General features: G+C 40.6%; 1 protein-coding gene across 1 annotated transcript in view; it reads right to left on the minus strand.

The window, feature by feature from the left end:
• The window catches only part of SCIN (scinderin), a 53112-nt gene that overhangs the window by 25600 nt on the left and 8115 nt on the right, over positions 1-19397 (minus strand). Inside the window, exon 4 of the mRNA XM_069774281.1 lies at positions 8155-8304. Coding sequence (XP_069630382.1) covers positions 8155-8304 — 150 coding nt within the window. The remainder of the gene's footprint in view (positions 1-8154; positions 8305-19397) is intronic.

The raw sequence follows: 19397 nt of genomic DNA on the forward strand, positions 1-19397 counted from the left end.
ATGCAGTAAATACAATAATTATATTATTTCTTCAGCATTACACACTTGGTGGTGGTGGAAATAGTGAACTGATCCCATGACACATGGAACACTTTCTTCTATACAGCTATTCTTCACCCTTGCCCAGATGTGATAGGACTTTTACTCCAGTGTTATATGGCCTGGACAGAGAGCAGCAATCTGTGCACATGCAGGCTCCCCTGAAAAAAAAACAAACTACAAAGTTTTCCTCCCTGAGCCCTTCCTGCACTGCAGAATTGTCACTTAAGAAAATTCAAAGGCAACCTTGAGCAGAGATCCCTTGAGAGTTGCTCTGCGCAGGGGCTGGGATGAGGCAGACCTGCAGGAAAAAAAAAAAAAAAAAGGAAAAAGAAAAAAAATCCTTTCAAGATGCATTTGTCTTGGGGAGATGCTGTATTCCAGGGACAGCATCTCTCTTGAGCTTTTTATACAGCAAGGAAACTCTGCCCTTTCAGTTCTACTCCATAAAATCCCCCTATTGCTAGAACGTACATGGAAATAACTGCTAACAACTCCACGTGGAGATAACTGCTATCAACTCTTTTCTTTGGCCTTGTCTTCTTAATTATGCTCATTTAATAACTGAAAATTATGTGGTTTTTCATCAATAGATTTCTTGATAGTCTAGCACAGAAAGGAAAAAAGCCACTACAAACTCCATTAATATTCTAACATGTAATTATAAGATTATAATTGACTAACGTGGTAACCCTGCAAGCGCTACAGCTGCTGAAGAAGAAAACGTAACAAAGATGAGTGGTTTTCTCACCCACAAGAATACAAATGAGACATGTTATAATTTAATTGCAAGTACTTTCAGAAATTCATTAAGATTTTAGAAATTCACTAAAATACCTAGTATAGAAGCATCTTTCCTAGCATAAGAAATAAGGTTTTCAACCATCTATTGTTAGAGCTATTCATAAACGATTTACTTCATGCCATGCAGTACAATATGCTTGAACATTTTCTGAAGTAAAATTTCTAATGCTGGCACTGAAATTTGTATTTAGAGACTTAATTAAAAGCCTGACTTTTAGATGTACTTGCCACCTGCAGCTCCTGTTCAGTTCCCTGTCATTTAAGTACCTGGCTTCAGGCAGCCAAGATTGAAAACTGCAGCTTGAAGAACATTATCACAACATTGCTGAAGAGTCCTCCTTACCAGCCTCTGCTGTCCTCGGGCAAAACCCCTGCTGATTTTCTACCTGGGCTTGGGAAAAACACTGGGCCAAATGCTCAGCTGGTGCAAAGCAGCTAAGCTGTACTGAAATCCAGGCCATGCATGTTTTGCCTGAGTACAGGTTGCATAATTGAGTCCTTTAAATGGAAATTTGCACTGAGAAAAAGGACTGTCCTTAATGAAGGAGATACACTCAGTAATCAGAAAAAAAAACAGGATGCCTGGTTTTGACAGCTTGTAACCGGCTCCCTGCAGGGCAAGGGGTTTGTACTTTGTATCCACATTCATAGCCCATCATAAATCTTAATTAAACACTGTAATGATTAATAAACTGCCACTCCTCAGATTGGACAGATGTTGCCATGAAAGGCACACAAGCATGTGTAGTATTTTTCCCCGTGGACTATTTCAAGTTTTTATCCTACAAACTCTTACTGTTCCAAACGGCAAGACCCAGATTATGTTCTTGGTGACACCTGCACATACCCAAAACCATTCTAGTAAAGAAGCATATTTGTCTTCCTGACGGGTAAGTTGTCCCATAGTTTCAAAACAGCTTGAGAAAGTTGTGTGTTCGTTTGAGTAGCCAACGCAACTACAGGCAGTAACTTTAGCTAGTAGTTCTGCTATTTTCTGCCCATTAGTTTTCTTAAGTCTTTGCATTCTCATGAAAATGTCATTAACTTCTCTGTTTGTGTCTGACTTTGTAGCTGAGTCTTTGCAATGGGGACTGGTACAATTTCCATTGTCCACACACCTCTCTCAATGCATTCATTTCCCTTTGTACATGACTGTTCAATACTGCATCCGCCCTAGGACTGAAATTCATTTCTAGTATTTATTTCACAAAATTCCCTGGAAGCTTGTCCATTTTGTCCGACTGTCTCAATTTAGATAATAAAAGCTACTACTTTGGCTTACATATTCCCAAAGCCATGGACAATTTGGCCCAATATGACTTCATTAAAGTATTTTTCATATTGGGCATTTTCTTGGTAGTGAACAGGTCAGGTGGGACCATAACAGTTACATGCAATTCATTGCTTATGAACTCATAGCATCTGAGTAAAACTGCGTACAAGCTACACAATTAAACAATTGTTTAATCCCTAACAAATACCTGGACTTGTATTCCACAAAAGAAGTTACCCCTCCTCCTCCTCTTCCTCCTGCATCACCCTCACTCCCACTGTTCCTCCACTCCTCTGTATGCAAACCAAAACAACCTCTCCTTAGTATGACTTGACCTCATAATACAACCAAAAGCAAGGGAACAAGAAGAAATGCAAATGTTATGACAGCAGCAATAGCAATTTTTGCTTTTACAGAGTCGTGATGGCAGATCCTACCCTTGCTGGCTCTGGGAAAGCAGCAGGTACCAAACTGGTGGGGCATATGCTGCTCTTTGAGCCTTATCCAATGATCCCTGTGACAGGACCAGACTGCAGGAACCTGTTTAGCTCCTTCAGAGAAGCATGCCCTTGCACTGTCAAACCCACTTATGCCAGTTACAAGTCACAGCAAGCCTTAGTTTTTCCCAGCAACCTCTCTGTGCTCTGTGCTGCCCTTGGAAATTATCTTTGTTTTGTAGCAAATAATTTTTAGGGGCTTGAATTTAACAAGGAGGGAGGTGGTGGTCCTGCTCTTCTGTCCATATGCACAGACACCTATCCAGCTAATTTAAGGTTTACTGGAGCTTGACGTTGTGGTGATGCCTGCATTATTTGGGTCTCTAGAGAAGCAGCCTCTGTAACTTGCATTTGCAATGGGATCTTCCTGTTTTCTGTGCTCTTGGGATTTTATCCACATGACTGAGTTAGCACTGTGTCGTGCTACCAGTCCCTTTGCAGTTACAGATGCAGAAAGGTGTGACTGGCTGTAATATGATCAAACAATTCCCATACATCTGTGCATAGTTTTTATTCACACCATAGGCAAAAACAATCATCACTGAACACAACAGCATTCAGGAATTCTCAGGATTAAGCATTGCTTAGGAGCTTTAAAGAAAAAGGAGGGAGGAGAAAGGCTGTGTTATCAGAAAGGAGGAAGAGGTTCCCTCTGTTGCTTAATATTTAAACTCGCTGAATGTTTACACAAGAATTTTATGAGAAGTGAGTTTGCACTCATCTGTTGTAAGGCCACTAGAACTGTTAATAAAACCAGGTACATGACAACTGCAAATGCTGAGTAAATGAAAGTCATGGCGTTTTTTGTTTAAAGGCAGAAGAGCGATTTCAAAGATATGTACTAACATGGTCCTTCATCTTCTTGTGGGTTTAGACCTCAGCAGTCAAGTCTCTCACGTTTCATTGATTCAGCCATGAACGTCAAACACCTTCACAAAAATGAAGCAAAAGCCAAAAGCCTCGGCAGTAAAAACTGCAGCCATCACATGCTACCAAGAGCTGCAGTTTCAAGGGAATAATTTGTAGGGGAACAATAAAGCAGTTCTAAGAATCAGTTTTGACTGCAGAGAAAACAGAACCATCGTTAAAAGTGTTAGCTGAACACTTCATGATTAAACAGAAGGGACAGATGCAGGCTCAATACTTAGTTTAGTTAAAACTCAGTCTATCCTACTTCTTCATTGGCTCTTACACCCTGCAGAAAGACTGTCACAGCTGCCTGAGATACTTAAAATGTATCACAAGGAGATGAGTCTATGTCGTCAGAACAGTACTGTTAATCTAAAAATCTTTTAGGGTGTCTAATATTTCAAATTACACAAATATAATAAAACAAATACACTAGGACTTTCTCTTCCTCTCCTACTTCATCTCTAGAGGTATGATACCAGATCAAGGTTAGTGCGCTACGCATGGAGGATTGGATGCTTTTTATCTTTCCCTGAATTTCTGTGTTTCCTGCATTACTGCAAGCAGCTTCAGCTGGCTGACTGACTAGAAAACTTCACAAATACAGACATTTCTGATTCCTTGTTTCTCCAACCTGCCAATACTCTGAAAACAGAAGCACAGTTTACACACTCACTAGCCAAACAGCGGACAATAACTTCACTGGAGAAAGGAAACAGGGTACCTCAGTCATTCACTCATCCCACTTACCATTTCCCATAATGTTAAATAATGAGATGATGGGAAACTATTTTTTAAATTTAGCTTCCCCAGTTTTGTCCTCTCTTCAGAATTAGAGCCGAGATTCCAACTACAGTTAGAAAATTGTCTGTCCTGAGCACAGCTACCTGTTACTATGGCTGCACTCTCAGACCTCTGCGATCTCTGTGATCTCTTGGGTATACAAACGTGATGCTGTGAGATCTCTGCTTACCACTGCAAGCAGTGAGGACAAGAATCAGTGTCAGTGCAGTTGGCCCAAGGGGGTTTCTGACCGGGCTAACAACTGACCCTAGAAGATTTTGGCCCTACATTAGCTTTGAAACCACGTATTAGTGTTCCTTTCGGTTAAAGAAAAAAAAAGAAGCATTGTTGGCTCTAACCCTAATGTGGTCACTCCGGAATGACCAAACTGACTCAAGCACTGCTAAGACCTATTTTTGGGTTGGCCCCGTGCAGAAGAAGAACTTCCTGTAACACAATTTGAACATTTGGGCCTAAGATTCAGCAGAATGAGTAACTCTATTCAGCTGTTTACCTGTGAAAATCAGAGCACAGTTAGCATCTGGTGGACCAGTTAACAGTTACTGAGCAGCAATTTGTCCAAGGTGGTTGGTTTATTTTTAAATTTTCTAAGGCAGCAACCCTATACAGCACTGCTTATCTAAACCTGCCAGTCAGTACCTCACCTAAACTGCAAACACGGAGGTGAGACCAGGTAGGTTAAGTACTTTTGATGTGCTTGCACAGAAAGTTTCTGTCTCGTCTTTGCAGTTGAAGAGTTCTAATGATTCCTAAAGTACCTTAGGAGATGACCTGTGCACTCACCACAGGTCTGAGCTTTCCAGACACACTGGGTTTCCTGAGTGACAACACAGGAGAGCCACTGTGTGTTTGCAAGTGGCCCTTGGTCACTACAGCAGATGAAAAAAGGGCTTGCTGCTGTCAAAGCTACTCACGTACCCAGCTTCTACCCGCTATCCTTTCCCAGGGCAAGCAAGCTGCATCATGCTGGCCTGCCACAGCAATTCATCCAGCCCTACAGCGTGCTCCAGACAGCTCTCTCCCATGGGCAAATTGTTCAAGCAGTGCCAACCTGTTCCCAGGTCCTTGCTAAAAATGGTAGTCGGGAGCAGACAACTGCCCTTGTCAGACTAGTTCACCTCACCCACAGCTCGCCAGCTCCCAACGGGAAAGTGGGCTGGCTGGGAAACACCAGCCCAGCACGGATGCTGCTGCCTCTGCTAATCCCATAGCAGGACAGAAGTCTGTCAGGGTTTGTTGAATCAGCCTGTGTCTTGGCTCTGTGGTGGGGCGTAGGCACAGCAGTCTTGCTGTACTGGCTGGGAGTCATGACTCTGTGCTTACAGAGCAGGGATAAGGTCACTATTGGCTCTGCACATTGGTACTCATGGCGGGTATGTCAGCCCCTGCCTGGTGAACACTTTTCTAGCAGAGCTGCACAGGCAAGTTTAGCTACTGATATGGAAAGCAGATTTCTAGCTCACGGGAGGGGGAATCATTCCCAACGTTTATCCGAGGAGGTAATTTTAGAAAATCTCATTCTGATTTCAGTGACATACCAGGTGACAAAATGAGTAAAGTACATAATTCTTTTCCCTAGAAAAGAAATCAACCTTTTTCTAAGCAAGCTGGAGATGGCAAAAATCCATCCTTCCTGATGCAGAGGGAAGAAATAAGCACAATAGTAGTTTCAGAGCAGTGAACCCGGGCAAGTGCTACAGCAAGTTAGAGACAATTTTGTGGGACCAAGGAGAAATCAAAATGAAGAACACCAGGAACTGGATATAAGTTGAGCAGGAATAGGGATTAGTAGGTTTTATATATTTGTGAGGCTAACTACCCTCCTGGCTTATTAGCAGCACATTTCAGAGCTTGGACTGGGACAGTCAAGCTGCAAACCCCGCTGTGCGAGCAGCACTTCCAAAAGCAAAGCTACCCAGCACAATGCAGGCTAGAAGCTAAGCCCTGGCTGCCAACAAACTCGTTCAAATCACGCTCATTACAGTGGTGGTGATAAAAGCCATGAACATACTTGTATTGAACTACCATTTTTCTTCCCTCTATATTCACAATCCAAAAGGAAAAGCACAAACTTCTTCATACACTGCTGAGCAAATGAAGATTCATTCCCTGATACAATAACAATGCACTACAGGATCAAAATGCAACCTTGGCATTTTTCCTGCTCTTAATCATGTGTCAAGGTTGCTACAAAACAACAGTTGCACATAGCTGAAAAAGTCTGGCGAACAGATGCAGGGGCAAGGCCAGCACATCCCTGCCGCTCATAGCCTGTCAGGGGGAGGAGGCAGCCAGCCTCCTGACGGCCATCCCTGCAGCAGGCCCACATCCCTGCTGTGGCGGCACAGAAGTCTGCCTTTGCACCTGCATCTGCACCTTAGTTGGACAAGAGGTGCAAAGCGCAGCTGTTCTGATCAGTGCTCCCAACTCACACGTGAGCTTATCAGAAACCCTGCGCAGAGCCTCGAGCGGTAACCCCGGGATGGGCTTGGCAGTAGGAGGCAGCCAGGGGACCATGCCAGCAGGTTCCCACAGTGCCACTCAGCCGTGGCCCGCAGCGGGCTGCAACCCAATACCATGATTCAAATAAGCAGCAGGACTTTGGGCTCTAATTGTCAACCTGTGCTCTCTTCATAAAAGTTATAGGTGTAAAATACATGCCACATCAGAGCTGGTGTGAGAAGTCTGTACAAGGAAGTAAAAAGCCAGGCAGAGGATTGTTTTGGTTTTTTTTTCTTCAAAAATCTCTGGTAGACTGGGTGCCACCTCCCCTACTTCTGAGCACTGCCACATCTGTACTCACACAGACAGGCAAAAAGTCTTTGCAAGAAGATGGACAGATCATCCAAAACCATCAGCACAGCTAGCATGGCCAAGGGCTGGTGGCTCAGCACCTGGCATGTTTTGCTGCTTAGGCAGTAACTAGTTATAGTCCATGTGACAAAACCGAATATAAGCACCATCAAAAATAATGGCATACCTGCATGCACCATTAGCATTGCTTCCTGAAGTTAATCTGAAGTACAAGTTAATATTCTAATTGTACATTTTCAATTTTATTGAAGCACTGCTGTATAACCCTGCTTCCCTCTTCCTTCTTTTTAGAGGATGGATAGAAAAAGCTTAATTTAGCATGCAAATGCCAAGTGACAATGCTTTTATTAGTTTGTGGCCTCCAACAACTCAGTGCTCAATAATTTTTTCAAGATCTTAAAACTCCATAAATGGGGAAATTTTTTTTTTTGCACTTTACTTTGATCACCTCAGTTCTGGAATCTGAATTCTGTTTTTTGAAAAAGTGGTTGAACTTTCTAAACATATTAGGAAGGGGCTCACTGGGGTTATTAGAGGTTAGGTGCATAAGAGTTTGTAGTAGAAGTGGTGATGTAAAGCAGTGTTCTTGGCCCCATGCATCTGGATGCAATTTGCTACATTTATTGACACCCTAGACACAGTAATTCTATGTACTTCCTCTTGTTTGGTGCTGTCCCACCTTGATGCTGCCCTTTCCTCATACAGAGCAGCAGATGGTGCAGTTCAGGTACGAGCTCTGCTGTTAATTCAGTTACCCTACAGCTAATTAAAAAAAGGAAACATTAAGTTCTTTAAAAAGCATTCTCAGATGACTGATTATCTCATACTTTACATCCCAATAAACTTAATACCGCTTGGATAAGGAGGAAAAAGAAGTATAAACTGGCCTACCTAAATCTGAGTTCCTGCAGTCCTTGAAGAACATAAAGTTTGAGCCCAGTCCTATTTAGTTCCTGAGGTGTAAATGTGTTTTATTCACAGCTATGTCAGTAACTGGTATGCATATTACAGTACCTTTATGAGCTGGTTTGGTTCACTCCCTTCTTCCACAGTAATTAATTTAGACCTTCCATTTCGTTCATTGTCCCGAATGCCAACAGCAACTTGAGTAGCCTTCAGACGCTCATATTTATTGCATGATGAGCCACACCACTGATAGATTTCCTAAAATAATTAAAAGCACACACATTAGCAATAAGATTCAACACTGAACAAAATTATGAAATTAATATTTTATTAATAATTATCTTACTGGATCTAAACCACCAGAACATCAGTGAAGCTACATCTTTCAGAAATACTTTCCAGAAGAGATTTCCTAAGTGACCTAGATATTTGTAATATGGAAGGTATTTATGTAATGTAATTTAGCATCCACATATTAGGAGATCGCTCAACCTCAGAATAGTCAAGAGTTTTGGTCTGACTGAGTTTTATCCCAAATACAGATATATCTTCAGCTATCTAAAGACCCTGAAACTCCTAAATTTGCTACTGCAAATTGTTTTTATTTTATATCTGGCAGGTCCTCTTCTATGCTATTTTAGCAGTGCTGGTTCTCATCTGTGGCAAGAAATAAAGTAATTTCAAAATCTCAAGGAAAACCCTGACTGTATCTGCTACTCAAAGGTAAAGTTAGATCTTTTAATCCAGTTTTTGTTTTGGTGACTTTCTGCTGTATAATGATATTTGTCATGTACCCTGCTGCATCAAACCACAAAACCAGCTCACATGCAAACAGATGACATAGGTGTTTTCAATAAAAAGTCTTCTTCACTGGAAGATTTTTCCTCAGTGTACAGCTGATCCAATGCTCCCAAAAGTTTATTAACCTCAGATTAATGCAAGCCCTTCCAACTGTAGTTATCACAAATGTCTTTATAAACGACCTCTAAAGATTCACAGATCAGGAATACACAGTTTTTCTGGTCAGTTAAACCACCAAGTTTCTCCCCAGCAGAAGGTGGACTTATACCTGGTCCCCCTTCCTGCCTCAGGAACTGACTAAACTAAAGACAAGAGACACATCTATAAAAGATGCCTCCATTCAGCAAACGCAACAGCTAGGATTACGTTGCTGCCACGTGGGCAATCCACCCCACCGTGGTTGCCACCTTTACAAGGAGTTTCTTAGACACCACAGCAGCAGCTCTTCATGTTGATGAGCAAGTGCTCTGGTGGCAGCAGCCCACTCCCAGATATCATCTTACGGGCCTTCAAGGCCTTCTTCTCATCTGGCTGAACAGGTAGTGAATGGGTATGCCCTGCACATTATGGGTAAAGCGCAATTCAACCAGAACGGAGCACGTTCCCAAGGCACCTCTCAGGAAGGAGCACCACCAGAACTAGCCTAAGACAGGTCACCTATCCAGTCGCACCACAGACCAAGGACCCGCGTTTTGGCAAGTCCTGTTATTCATCCTGAATGCAAAGCATTTCAGAATAAAGAATTTAGATTTCAGTCCTGATGAAAATTACTAAAAGGCAGAACATAAGCTGCAGAGCCACTAGAGGCTGAGCTCGAAGGAGCTAGTCAAAGGAAATTAATCAGCTTAGCTGGTTGCTCTCCCCCCCACCTTTCTTCTGGAAGAAAGTAATTTGATTCTTCTTCACATGATTCTATTCAATAGCCCAAACAGTACAGCAATAAAGGTACACATTCATTTTCAACTTTAAAAGAGGTTGAACTAGTTTGTGTTCATCTACAACACAAATAACAAGGATTTAATCAGAACCCTCACTGGGTAAACTACTGGGCTCTTAGTTTTACGATGTATATACAACTGTATAAAATTTAGATTTCGGATGAAAACCTGTTTCATTCAAAAAAAGCTTCTTAAGCTCTTTCTGCTGACCACTATTGTTATTTAATAGTACTTAAAATGGTGGCTTGAGACAAGTGAGATATTAAGTACAGCTTCTCTGTACTAGCAGATGCAAGCTTTTAGAAGACAGCTAACACTGATGCCATCTGCATGCAAAACAGCACTAGTAACTTCTTATGTTTACTCTTCACCAGCTTGGACACAAAAACCCCTCCCAAACTCAGTGATCTCACAGCCAAGTTCCCTTCCCTTCCCTTCGGAAGCATCCTTCAAAGACAAAGTTTTAAGCTTACGTCAGGATTACACAGATTCCCAGAACTGGATCCCTTTCAACCTGCAGATGTTATGCAATGAAAACTGTGAGGTTTTCAGCTTGCCTTTACCAACTTGACTGTAGTATTAAGACAAGAAAAAAAATATCTGCTTTCAAGTTCCAGTTTAAATACTGTCCGCTTACTAAGTATCCAGAATCTGGAGACATACTTGGCTTCAGGTTTGAATCTTATCTTAAATCTCACTTTCTACATTTCCACAGGAAAAGAAAGTATCTGTGCAATCTTGGGGCAACAGAATTTTCTAAAGAATTAATGAAGACTGCCTTGAGTATACAGAAAGCCAAAAGGGTTTTTTTAAATATAGTTATTATAGCCATGCACTGCTTCAGCCACCTTCTCCCAGATTTTGGGAGACTTCCCAAAACACAGACTCCTTTAGTTTCTGCGAATTTCACCACTCCAACTTACCCATTCTCATCTTGGCCTACCTCCTACTAACTAAGCTTATTTGAAATTACGTGAGAAAACAGGAGTCAGTGGAGATATAGCAACAATAAATAAGAATTCTTTATTTCCTGCAGTCTATAGAAGCAGTAAGGAAGAGGACATATACAGAGAACTAGCTGAAGAGGTTAGGCAGCTATTGCCTTATCCCAGTGTGTATGCTGCAATTCATGGAGATTACTTGTTCAGAAAGGTTAAAAGTTCAGTTTCAGCTATACGTGTCAGCCTTCTCTTGGTCTTTTGGTAGCTGACCATGCAACCTCAAACAAGTATTCTCATCTACAAAATGAGTAGTATTTACGGTACTGACCACAAAGGATATTGTGAGACTTAAACTGTCACTGCAAATTACAAAGAGCTCTACTTCTCAGACAGTGAATTCACATTTTCTTTTCTTAGCATCTCCTCAGATGTACAGTGCACCCTAGCTACCCCGCATTCACAGCATATTCCCCAGTTTTCCTTCAGTCAGCAAGTGACTTAACTGAGCTCTCCTACAGTCCACTAGCTCTAGGCTTCAAATCAGCCTGAGGAAGGGGAAAGACCTTTAAAAATATACAGTAAGGGATTTCAGATTTTTTGATTTGCAGATTTCATTATTTTCCTTATGGAGTCCACATTCCTAAACTACAGAAACATTCCCACAAAATAATGTGGTCTAAATACATTTTTCCTAAACTAAAATAAATAAATATGAAATGTTATCTGTAACCTTGAGAAACCTTGTGTGGTAAGGTTTTCTCCTGCCACATGAAAAAACTTGAATCAACAAGAAGTATCTGAAAACATCCTTGATCTGGAGTTCACATGGTTGAGCCATACCACTCCTATAAGCTCCATCTTCCCTGGTTATTTAAAAAAAAATATTGATTTTAAAAGCTAGAGAAACAAGACTGATTCTTATCAGCACTAAAGAATAAAGACCACATTCTTTATTAAAACCCTGAAAGCTAAACTTCATGTACTGTATAATCTAATAGAAGGAAGTGAGCAGCCACAAGCCATGAAAGTGTCCCAAGGTATATAGTATTTTACTGTATTTACTATGAGCACAAAACAAATATCTTAAGCATTCAGTGCTACAAGCTTTTAGGAGCTTAGATTTAGTTAATTTTCTCTTCTGAAGTAAAATCACCTTCTCAATTATTTCTTAAATGTATCTAAATTTGAGGCTTCATGGTAGAAGATGTAACTTGCACATTTCAATCTCTAGGCAGATGGGGTTTTTAACAATTTAAAGCCAGTGTCCTGGTTTCTGCTGGGATAGAGTTAATTTTCTTTCTAGTAGCTGGTATAGTGCTGTATTTTGGATTTAGGATGAGAATGCTGACAACACAACAATGGTTTTAGTTGTTGCTAAGTAGCACTTATGCAAAGTCAAGGATTTTTCAGCTTCTCATGCCCAGCCAGCGAGAAGGCTGGAGGGGCACAAGAAGCTGAGAGGGGACACAGCCAGGGCAGCTGACCCAAACTGGCCACAGGGATATTCCATACCATGTTACATCATGACCAGTATATAAACTGCAGGGAAGGCTGGCCAGGGCCAATCGCTAGTCAGGGACTGTCTGGGCATTGGTCAGTGGGTGGCGAACAATTGCATTGTGCGTCACATGTCTTCTCTTGGGTTTTCTTTCTCTCTTTTTTTTGTTATATTCCTTTTAGTTACAATTATTATATTTTAGTTATTTAACTGCTCTTAGCTCAACCCACAAGTTTGGTTTTTTTTTTTTGCTGATTCTCTTCTCCATCCCACTGCAGGGGCAGGAGGGACGGGACAGTGAGTGAGCGGCTGCATGGTGCTTAGTTGTCTGCTGGGGTTAAACCACAACAGCCAGAAGGAGAGATTTTTAAAAGTTAAAGCCACTTCTTGACAAGGCTAATATTTAGATGTAGATTTATCTGAAATATAGTCAGCTAGCTATCTAACCATGTCCAACAGACCCCTGAGCTTTTGGCTTGTATTTTATCATTCAAGTATTTATTTTTAGACATATATATGTGTGTATATATATATTTATATAAAAAGTGCTCAATTAGGGCCATAATATGGTATTTAGCTTTAGCTCACCCAGTGCTTTCACAATTTCTTAGCTGTACTACACCTTCACTATTTTTAGGCTTGTTTTGCTAACCTTATTTTGAATTGGCAGGCTGACAAATGTTTCCATTAAAACAAAAATAGACTTCAAGTGTTCACTCCCCTCAAAAAAAAAAAGGAACTTCATTCATCAGTAATTCCTGTGCCAAGCCTAGTTTATTTTCAGAAGTTTGTACTAGCAGTATTTTTTTTTTAATCTCTTTAACAGAGTTTGAGAGATGCTATGGAAGAGAGCTCGTCTGCTACCTGATATTAATGGTTGTTGCTATCAATATATTTGTCAAATCACAGTGGGACAATTAGCAGCTGAGGGTGAGAAAATGTTATCATGGATAATCACAATGGCCACCCTTGAGCTCCTGAGGGAGGTCAGGAAGACAAACCAGGTCTATGCTCTGCACACTGCAGTCACAGCAAGGTCTCTCCTCATCTGCACATTTTGGGTACACAGTTTGGTCTCCTAGTTATAGAGTAGCAGGGTTCACTGCTTTTATTCCTGATAGCTTCTGGCCTGCAGAGTGACCTTAAGCAAGTCTCATGAGATTTCTACAGCACATTAAAAATGACCCAACATTTAGCTTCTATACAGAAGTATGCAACAGGATGATTATGCATGGCTCACATGTAACTCTGAGTAAAAGTACCTTGGCACTTTTCCCTGTATGGAGGGGGATTGTGAAAGTACACCTCCTTCCTTCCTGCTCCAGCCCCAAATGGCTTGGAGAGCAAGAGAAGAAAAAACAAACAAACAAAAAATGTGCTTATTTCCAAAGTGACATAAAAACAAATTTTCCCTTCTAACACATAGCCACCTCTGTATTCACCTGATAGCCTCCTCAGTTTGGAGGCAAATGAAAATATACTCTGCATCCTGGTGTCTCTTCTGTGAATCTTAGCCAGGACAACAAAAGCAAAAGCCAAGAAGCTTACATCTGTGAAGAACTCAGTTTTGTTCTAATTACAAACATGTCCTGAACATATGAGTGTTTTAAACCCATATCTTTGTTGAAATACCTAGTAATTGCCAGGCTGATACTGTAATTGCTCATTTGCATTCTCTTACATGAAGAAACATTAAAAAGCTAAACAAATTAAACAGGTTTCCAAACTCGAAGCAAATTTGTTGCAAAATTTCAGTTTTGGTAGAAAACAACAGTGAAATGTTTGTCTCACTAATCTTAAAATATTAAAATAAAAATTTATTCTTTCATTAAGGAAAGTATCACAAGCTGGTAGGCCTCCATTCTTTGTTGGCAGGCCCTGATGCACCCTAAACCTGTCCACCTTTGCCCGCCTCTACATCAGAACATGCTCCCAGAATGCAAGTGCACCTCAATTAAAAAAAATGACCACCCTTAGTTGAAAGTCAGCTAAATCTATAATGTGGATCCTGTCATGTCAACATGATGTAACTTATGCTGACTTAATACACGTCAGTCAGGATGTCATCTCTTGTTCCTCTAAGCCACAACATGAGGTATAGAGGCACAGCTATGAAGCAGAGGGGCTTAGTGCAAAAAAAAGGCCTTCAGCTAAATCTGCTCATTCATGTGAAACACCATACTATGTTCTCTTTATCCCCACGACTCATACAAGAGGGCTAAAACCAAGAAAAGAAGGGTTTGCCTTAATTCCTCTCTTGGGCTTAGCTGCTTCTGGTTATTACATAGAAGCAGATCGGAGGCTGGGCAAATAACCACATCACAGAAAGCCACTGTAGTGGTTTCACAGTGGGTAGTAGAAGAAAGGCTGACAAGGCTTGTAAAGAAAGGTGGGCCAGGAGGAGAGGAGCTGTGATGTAGGAGTGCCCAAAGGAGCCTGCACTCCTAATGCTCACACATGAGTGAACCAAAGATACCACTTCTTGAGGGAAGTAGAAAAAGAACTAGCAAAGCTAGAGGCAGACTGAACAGGCATGAATGCTGGCAAAGCTTTTATACATATCTTATCGTGGTACCACCGAAATAATTGGCATGCACTCAGCTGAGACTCCATTCTCTTCACGGTGATTAATCAACAGCTGTTCTGATAAGGCAAGAGTTTATTTTGGCTGAAACTGTTCTTTGTTAAAGTCTAGTCTCTTAAATTAAAGTTAACAGATTTAAAGGAAAAATGCTAATACACAACACAAATACACTTGGAAAAAAGTTTTTATATGAACTGCAAACATGACAAATGCTTCCAGTACCTTCAGTTTTCAGTAAAATTATTTGTAAAACAAATGCACATTACCTTGGTGTTTGTAATTCAAACACCAAGTTTTTGGAAAATACCTAGAGCGTCCTAAAGCAGGAGTGTGGAGGTTTTTGGGGGTTTTTTTGTTTGTTTGTTTGGGTTTTTTTGGTTTGGTTTTTTTTTTTTTTTTTTTAGTAAAAAGAGTGCTAAATCAAGAAAAAGTCCAAATGATGAGGAAACTAACTGAACAGTAAAACAGAATAAAAGTGACTAGGATACAGCACTTTGCCAGTTTGCTGACATTCAGGTTTTTTAGGAACTGACAACATATATAAGAACGTTTGCATTGGACCAGGTTAATATAGGCCTCTGAAGACATTTCTCTCCTTAAATTATTCAGTGTTTTTTCCTGTCTTGACTGTTGAATTCTTGATACATGCAGTGAAAAGCAAAAAAAAAAAAAAATCATTTCACATACTCATCAAATCTGCCTTTTACATTTGTTGGAACTGTAATACAGTGAACCATTGAAAGTTGTGGAGTTTTGATAATCCAAAACAAACTCTGAATTCATTCAGCCAGAATGCTGTTGAGGCCACCATGAGCCTGGTCCTGGTGTAATTACAATACTGTCTTTGTAACCAGTCTTGGACTCTCCCATTTGATTCAACTGGAACAAACTGTCAGAATAAAAGTAAGTCAGATGTACCACAGTCATACACTTATGACATTCATTTTTCCTCTCACACCTGTTTTGCTAGTATATTCTAGGAATAGCTGTTGCTATACCACAATACATTAAACGGTGAGTACCAGGAGGATATTCATTCTAAATAACAGCAGTTCAAGCAGCAAAACATCTGGATTTCCTCCAACATCAGGAAGAAAACTAACCTAACTGAATCTTTGAGCATATGTGTATGTCCTGTTCACCTAAAGCTTTAATGATGGTCTCTATTTCAGTCACTTTTCTGCATACAAGTGGGGGCAAGGGGAAGCTTTCCAGTCCATAGGGTATGAAGGAAAACTACATAACCTGAATATTCTAACTGAAGTGGGGAAAAAAAAAAAAGTGCTTAATACTTATTTTCTCCATCTGATGACTTTGGGACTATAACAATTTCCAGAATGCTGGAGTTTACACTACTGGAGGTATAAAACTAATTGGTTCACAGATTTACAGAAAAATGAGATGCTTGCTTACTAAGATAAAAATGTGGTTATATCTACACACAGTGTAAGCTGTTAATAAGTCCATGAAATTAATAAAGAACAAAAGCAGTTTAGTTCAAGCTCTGCTACTTGTTTGACAACTCCCTGCTACAGCACAAGTGATAGTTTAACTCTCAACTAGGGGAAACTGGGGAAGAGGTTAGTTGTAGGAGAAACATGTGAATGAAAAACATGGAAAAAGGACATGACTAGTCAGTTGTTAGTGCCAGGGAAAGCAACTAGAAAGAGAAACTTACAGTGATGAACTCCAGCATGCAAGAATCTGGTCTTCTGCTCCTGTTTACACCCAAACAGTGACTTTATTAAATCAATTAATATGCTGATTGTGAACGGGTTTCTCTAAAGGAAGAGAAGCAAAGCCACCTAGAAGAGATAGTGCAGGCAAGAAGGCAGATTACAGAAGCAAGCAAAACTACAAGTGCGCTTAAGATTGCAACATGATGCTGAATCATACCAAGTATCTGTCTTCTTGTTCTTTTAAAAAACAGAAGTTAAATTATGTTTACAAAAATAAAATTGGTCTATAGCAAGTTAAAAGTTTTTATGAAAAGCAGCTGTCAAAAAAGCCAGCCTTTTTGCTTGATGTATTTTTTCTAGTGTCTTTGTGCAAGACAGCAATCTTTTTCATTTTGACATACCTATTATGTCAGGAGTTCAAGTAGGAGCATACTGACAGATACATGATCACAACAGCTTTATTCAGTCTTATGCTTTTGAGTTCTAACATCATAATTTTCAGTTGTGATTCATGGAGCCCTTGAGAAGTACCTACATTGATTGCTGGATGGCACAAGTTGTTTTTAAGCACGCTGCAGGCTCTTAAATTTCAAATCAGCAACCTCTTGGCTGTTTATAAATCAGTTTATAAGCACCACTACAGGAATGGGAAGAATGGACAACTCAGTGCAGTTTACCTTCAGTTCTTCACTACACTTAATACAGTTATCACCTCACTGTCTGCATTCTTCCTTTGGGAAGAAGGGTAACATTTTGTCAGCAGAACTTTGATTGTACTGACAAAACTTTACAGCCTCAATCAGGCCCAAGCTCAGAACTGCTTGGTACTTATCACACATCCCCCCCCCACACACCTTATTTTAACAACTATCTCCTAATTTCTTCCAGGAGTCTGAGTGGTACAGCACCTTCTTCCTACCCTCTCCAGTCCCTTGGCTCATAGCACTGCTGCTGCCTCCCACCATGAGGGAAGTCAGCCAGAAAGAATCAAGTCTTACATTTTACAAAACTCTATCTGAACAAATGAAATGCATAGAGAATATTTTTGCTGGTCACTAAGGTTACAACTTTAGACAGCCTTCATACAGCAGAGCTTCCCAAACTGAGTTGAGCAGCTTTCAATAAAATCAGCTGATCACTTTGTGTTGTTTTATTGCATTGCTACTCCCATTACTTCTGCTCCATTACCCAAATTACCAACAGATCTCAACATCCACATTTTGTACATCACCAGTGTACACCAACGTACATAGGGTGAATTTCACAATACTGCTAAGTTTCCTTCCAACTTTAAGCCAATCACTAAGAAAATCAACAAAAGAGATGAAAGTCTTTAGCACATCTTATCAGAAATATACATATATAAGCTATATTAACACATGCATCTGGATAATACTAAAATAGCCTGGGAAATTTTGTGTGTTATTCACTGAATGGCACAATGATTAATCTTTTTCCTTCCCTTCCATGGTCATTTTCCATGCCCTCTCATGCTTCTTGCTGTTTTGAGAATCTGTCTTGGTGATGGAGGAAGAAAGAGGGACGTGGCTAAGGGGAGGTGGCTGGAGGATGGGGTGATGCAGGGAGAGCTGCATCTGGAGGTAAAGGGGAAAACACAGAGCAAGGCCATACAGTTTATGGCCACCAAGAACTGCCAAACCTGTCCTGGTGCCTCACAGGTGGGACACCAGGAAGAGCTCAGCACCCTCCAGCCAAAAGGACAGGATGGGAAGTGTGGCAGAAGACCGTGGCTTCTGGGAGGACCTAAGTACAGCTATGCCAGGACAGGACATGCTAAGCAGCACCTGATAAAGTGAAGTGCGCTTTACTCCAGGCCTGTACAAAGCCCTCCCAGCAACAGCCCTGCACTTGTCTTGCCTGCCCTGTTCCAAAGGCTCCCTTACAGGGAGATTCCCAGGTTCATCACGGAGGTGGAATGAAAATCCCTTGTAGAAAAAAAAAAATTATCGGGGTGTGGCACCCCAGACTCCCTCCTGGATCACACATTGCACTGGAACATCAGTGTGGTGGTCACAATGCTCATGTCACGGTCTTACAGAAGACTGAATAAAAAGGTCTTTATGCATTACCCACAGCTAATGACTCCCCTCATATCAAAGACAGTGTTTTCTCTGCCTTCTGCAGCCATTTTCTGCTCCAGCCTAAAGAGTTCAAAGGAGGCAAGGTAAGACCTGGGCAGGATATTTGAAGTGCTGTAAATGTGGTTTAGTAACATATCTAAGTATGAGGTAACCATCAGAGCCTGAGCAGTAAATATGTGAAGCTAGCTGGAAATGCACACAAACACTTTCTACTTAAGGCATTATCACCAGAAGGGAAACCTTAGTGATCAATAATGGTTTTATTCCTGATCATTACTACCTTTCTTAATTTTCCCTTATCTGCTTAAACCATAGGTTTAAAATACTGCAGTAATTGAGCTCAATGGGAAAACTGAGATGATTTTTCATTATATTAGGTAAGTGGCTTCATAAAAGCTAACAGGAAATGGACTGCACAAGCAGTTTTGTAGTGCCACAGAGACCATCCTTCTAGTTAGCTAAGAGACTGGGGAAAATAAGCCTTGGAAACTCATCTTATTTGACACACTACAATAATTTGATATTAAAAGCACTGACCATAAGGTCATTATTTTATGCAATTACTACCCATTATTCTCAGAAAATGATTCAGTAGTGTGCTGCAATAAAGCCCAAGACTCAACAGCAACCATACTTAAGATTCATTTTATTTCAATTATTCAGTAAATGAATCTACTTGAGCCAAAAATCTTTTTTTTTTTTTTTTTTTAAAGGACCCCTAAATTCAATTAAGGGCTCCTGTAAAGACTCACCCATTTACAACGGACCTCTAGTCATGGAAAATTTCAATGTGAAATACAGTTATTTC

The sequence above is a fragment of the Haliaeetus albicilla genome, chromosome 2 (assembly GCF_947461875.1).
Source record: "Haliaeetus albicilla chromosome 2, bHalAlb1.1, whole genome shotgun sequence".
NCBI lineage: Eukaryota > Metazoa > Chordata > Aves > Accipitriformes > Accipitridae > Haliaeetus > Haliaeetus albicilla.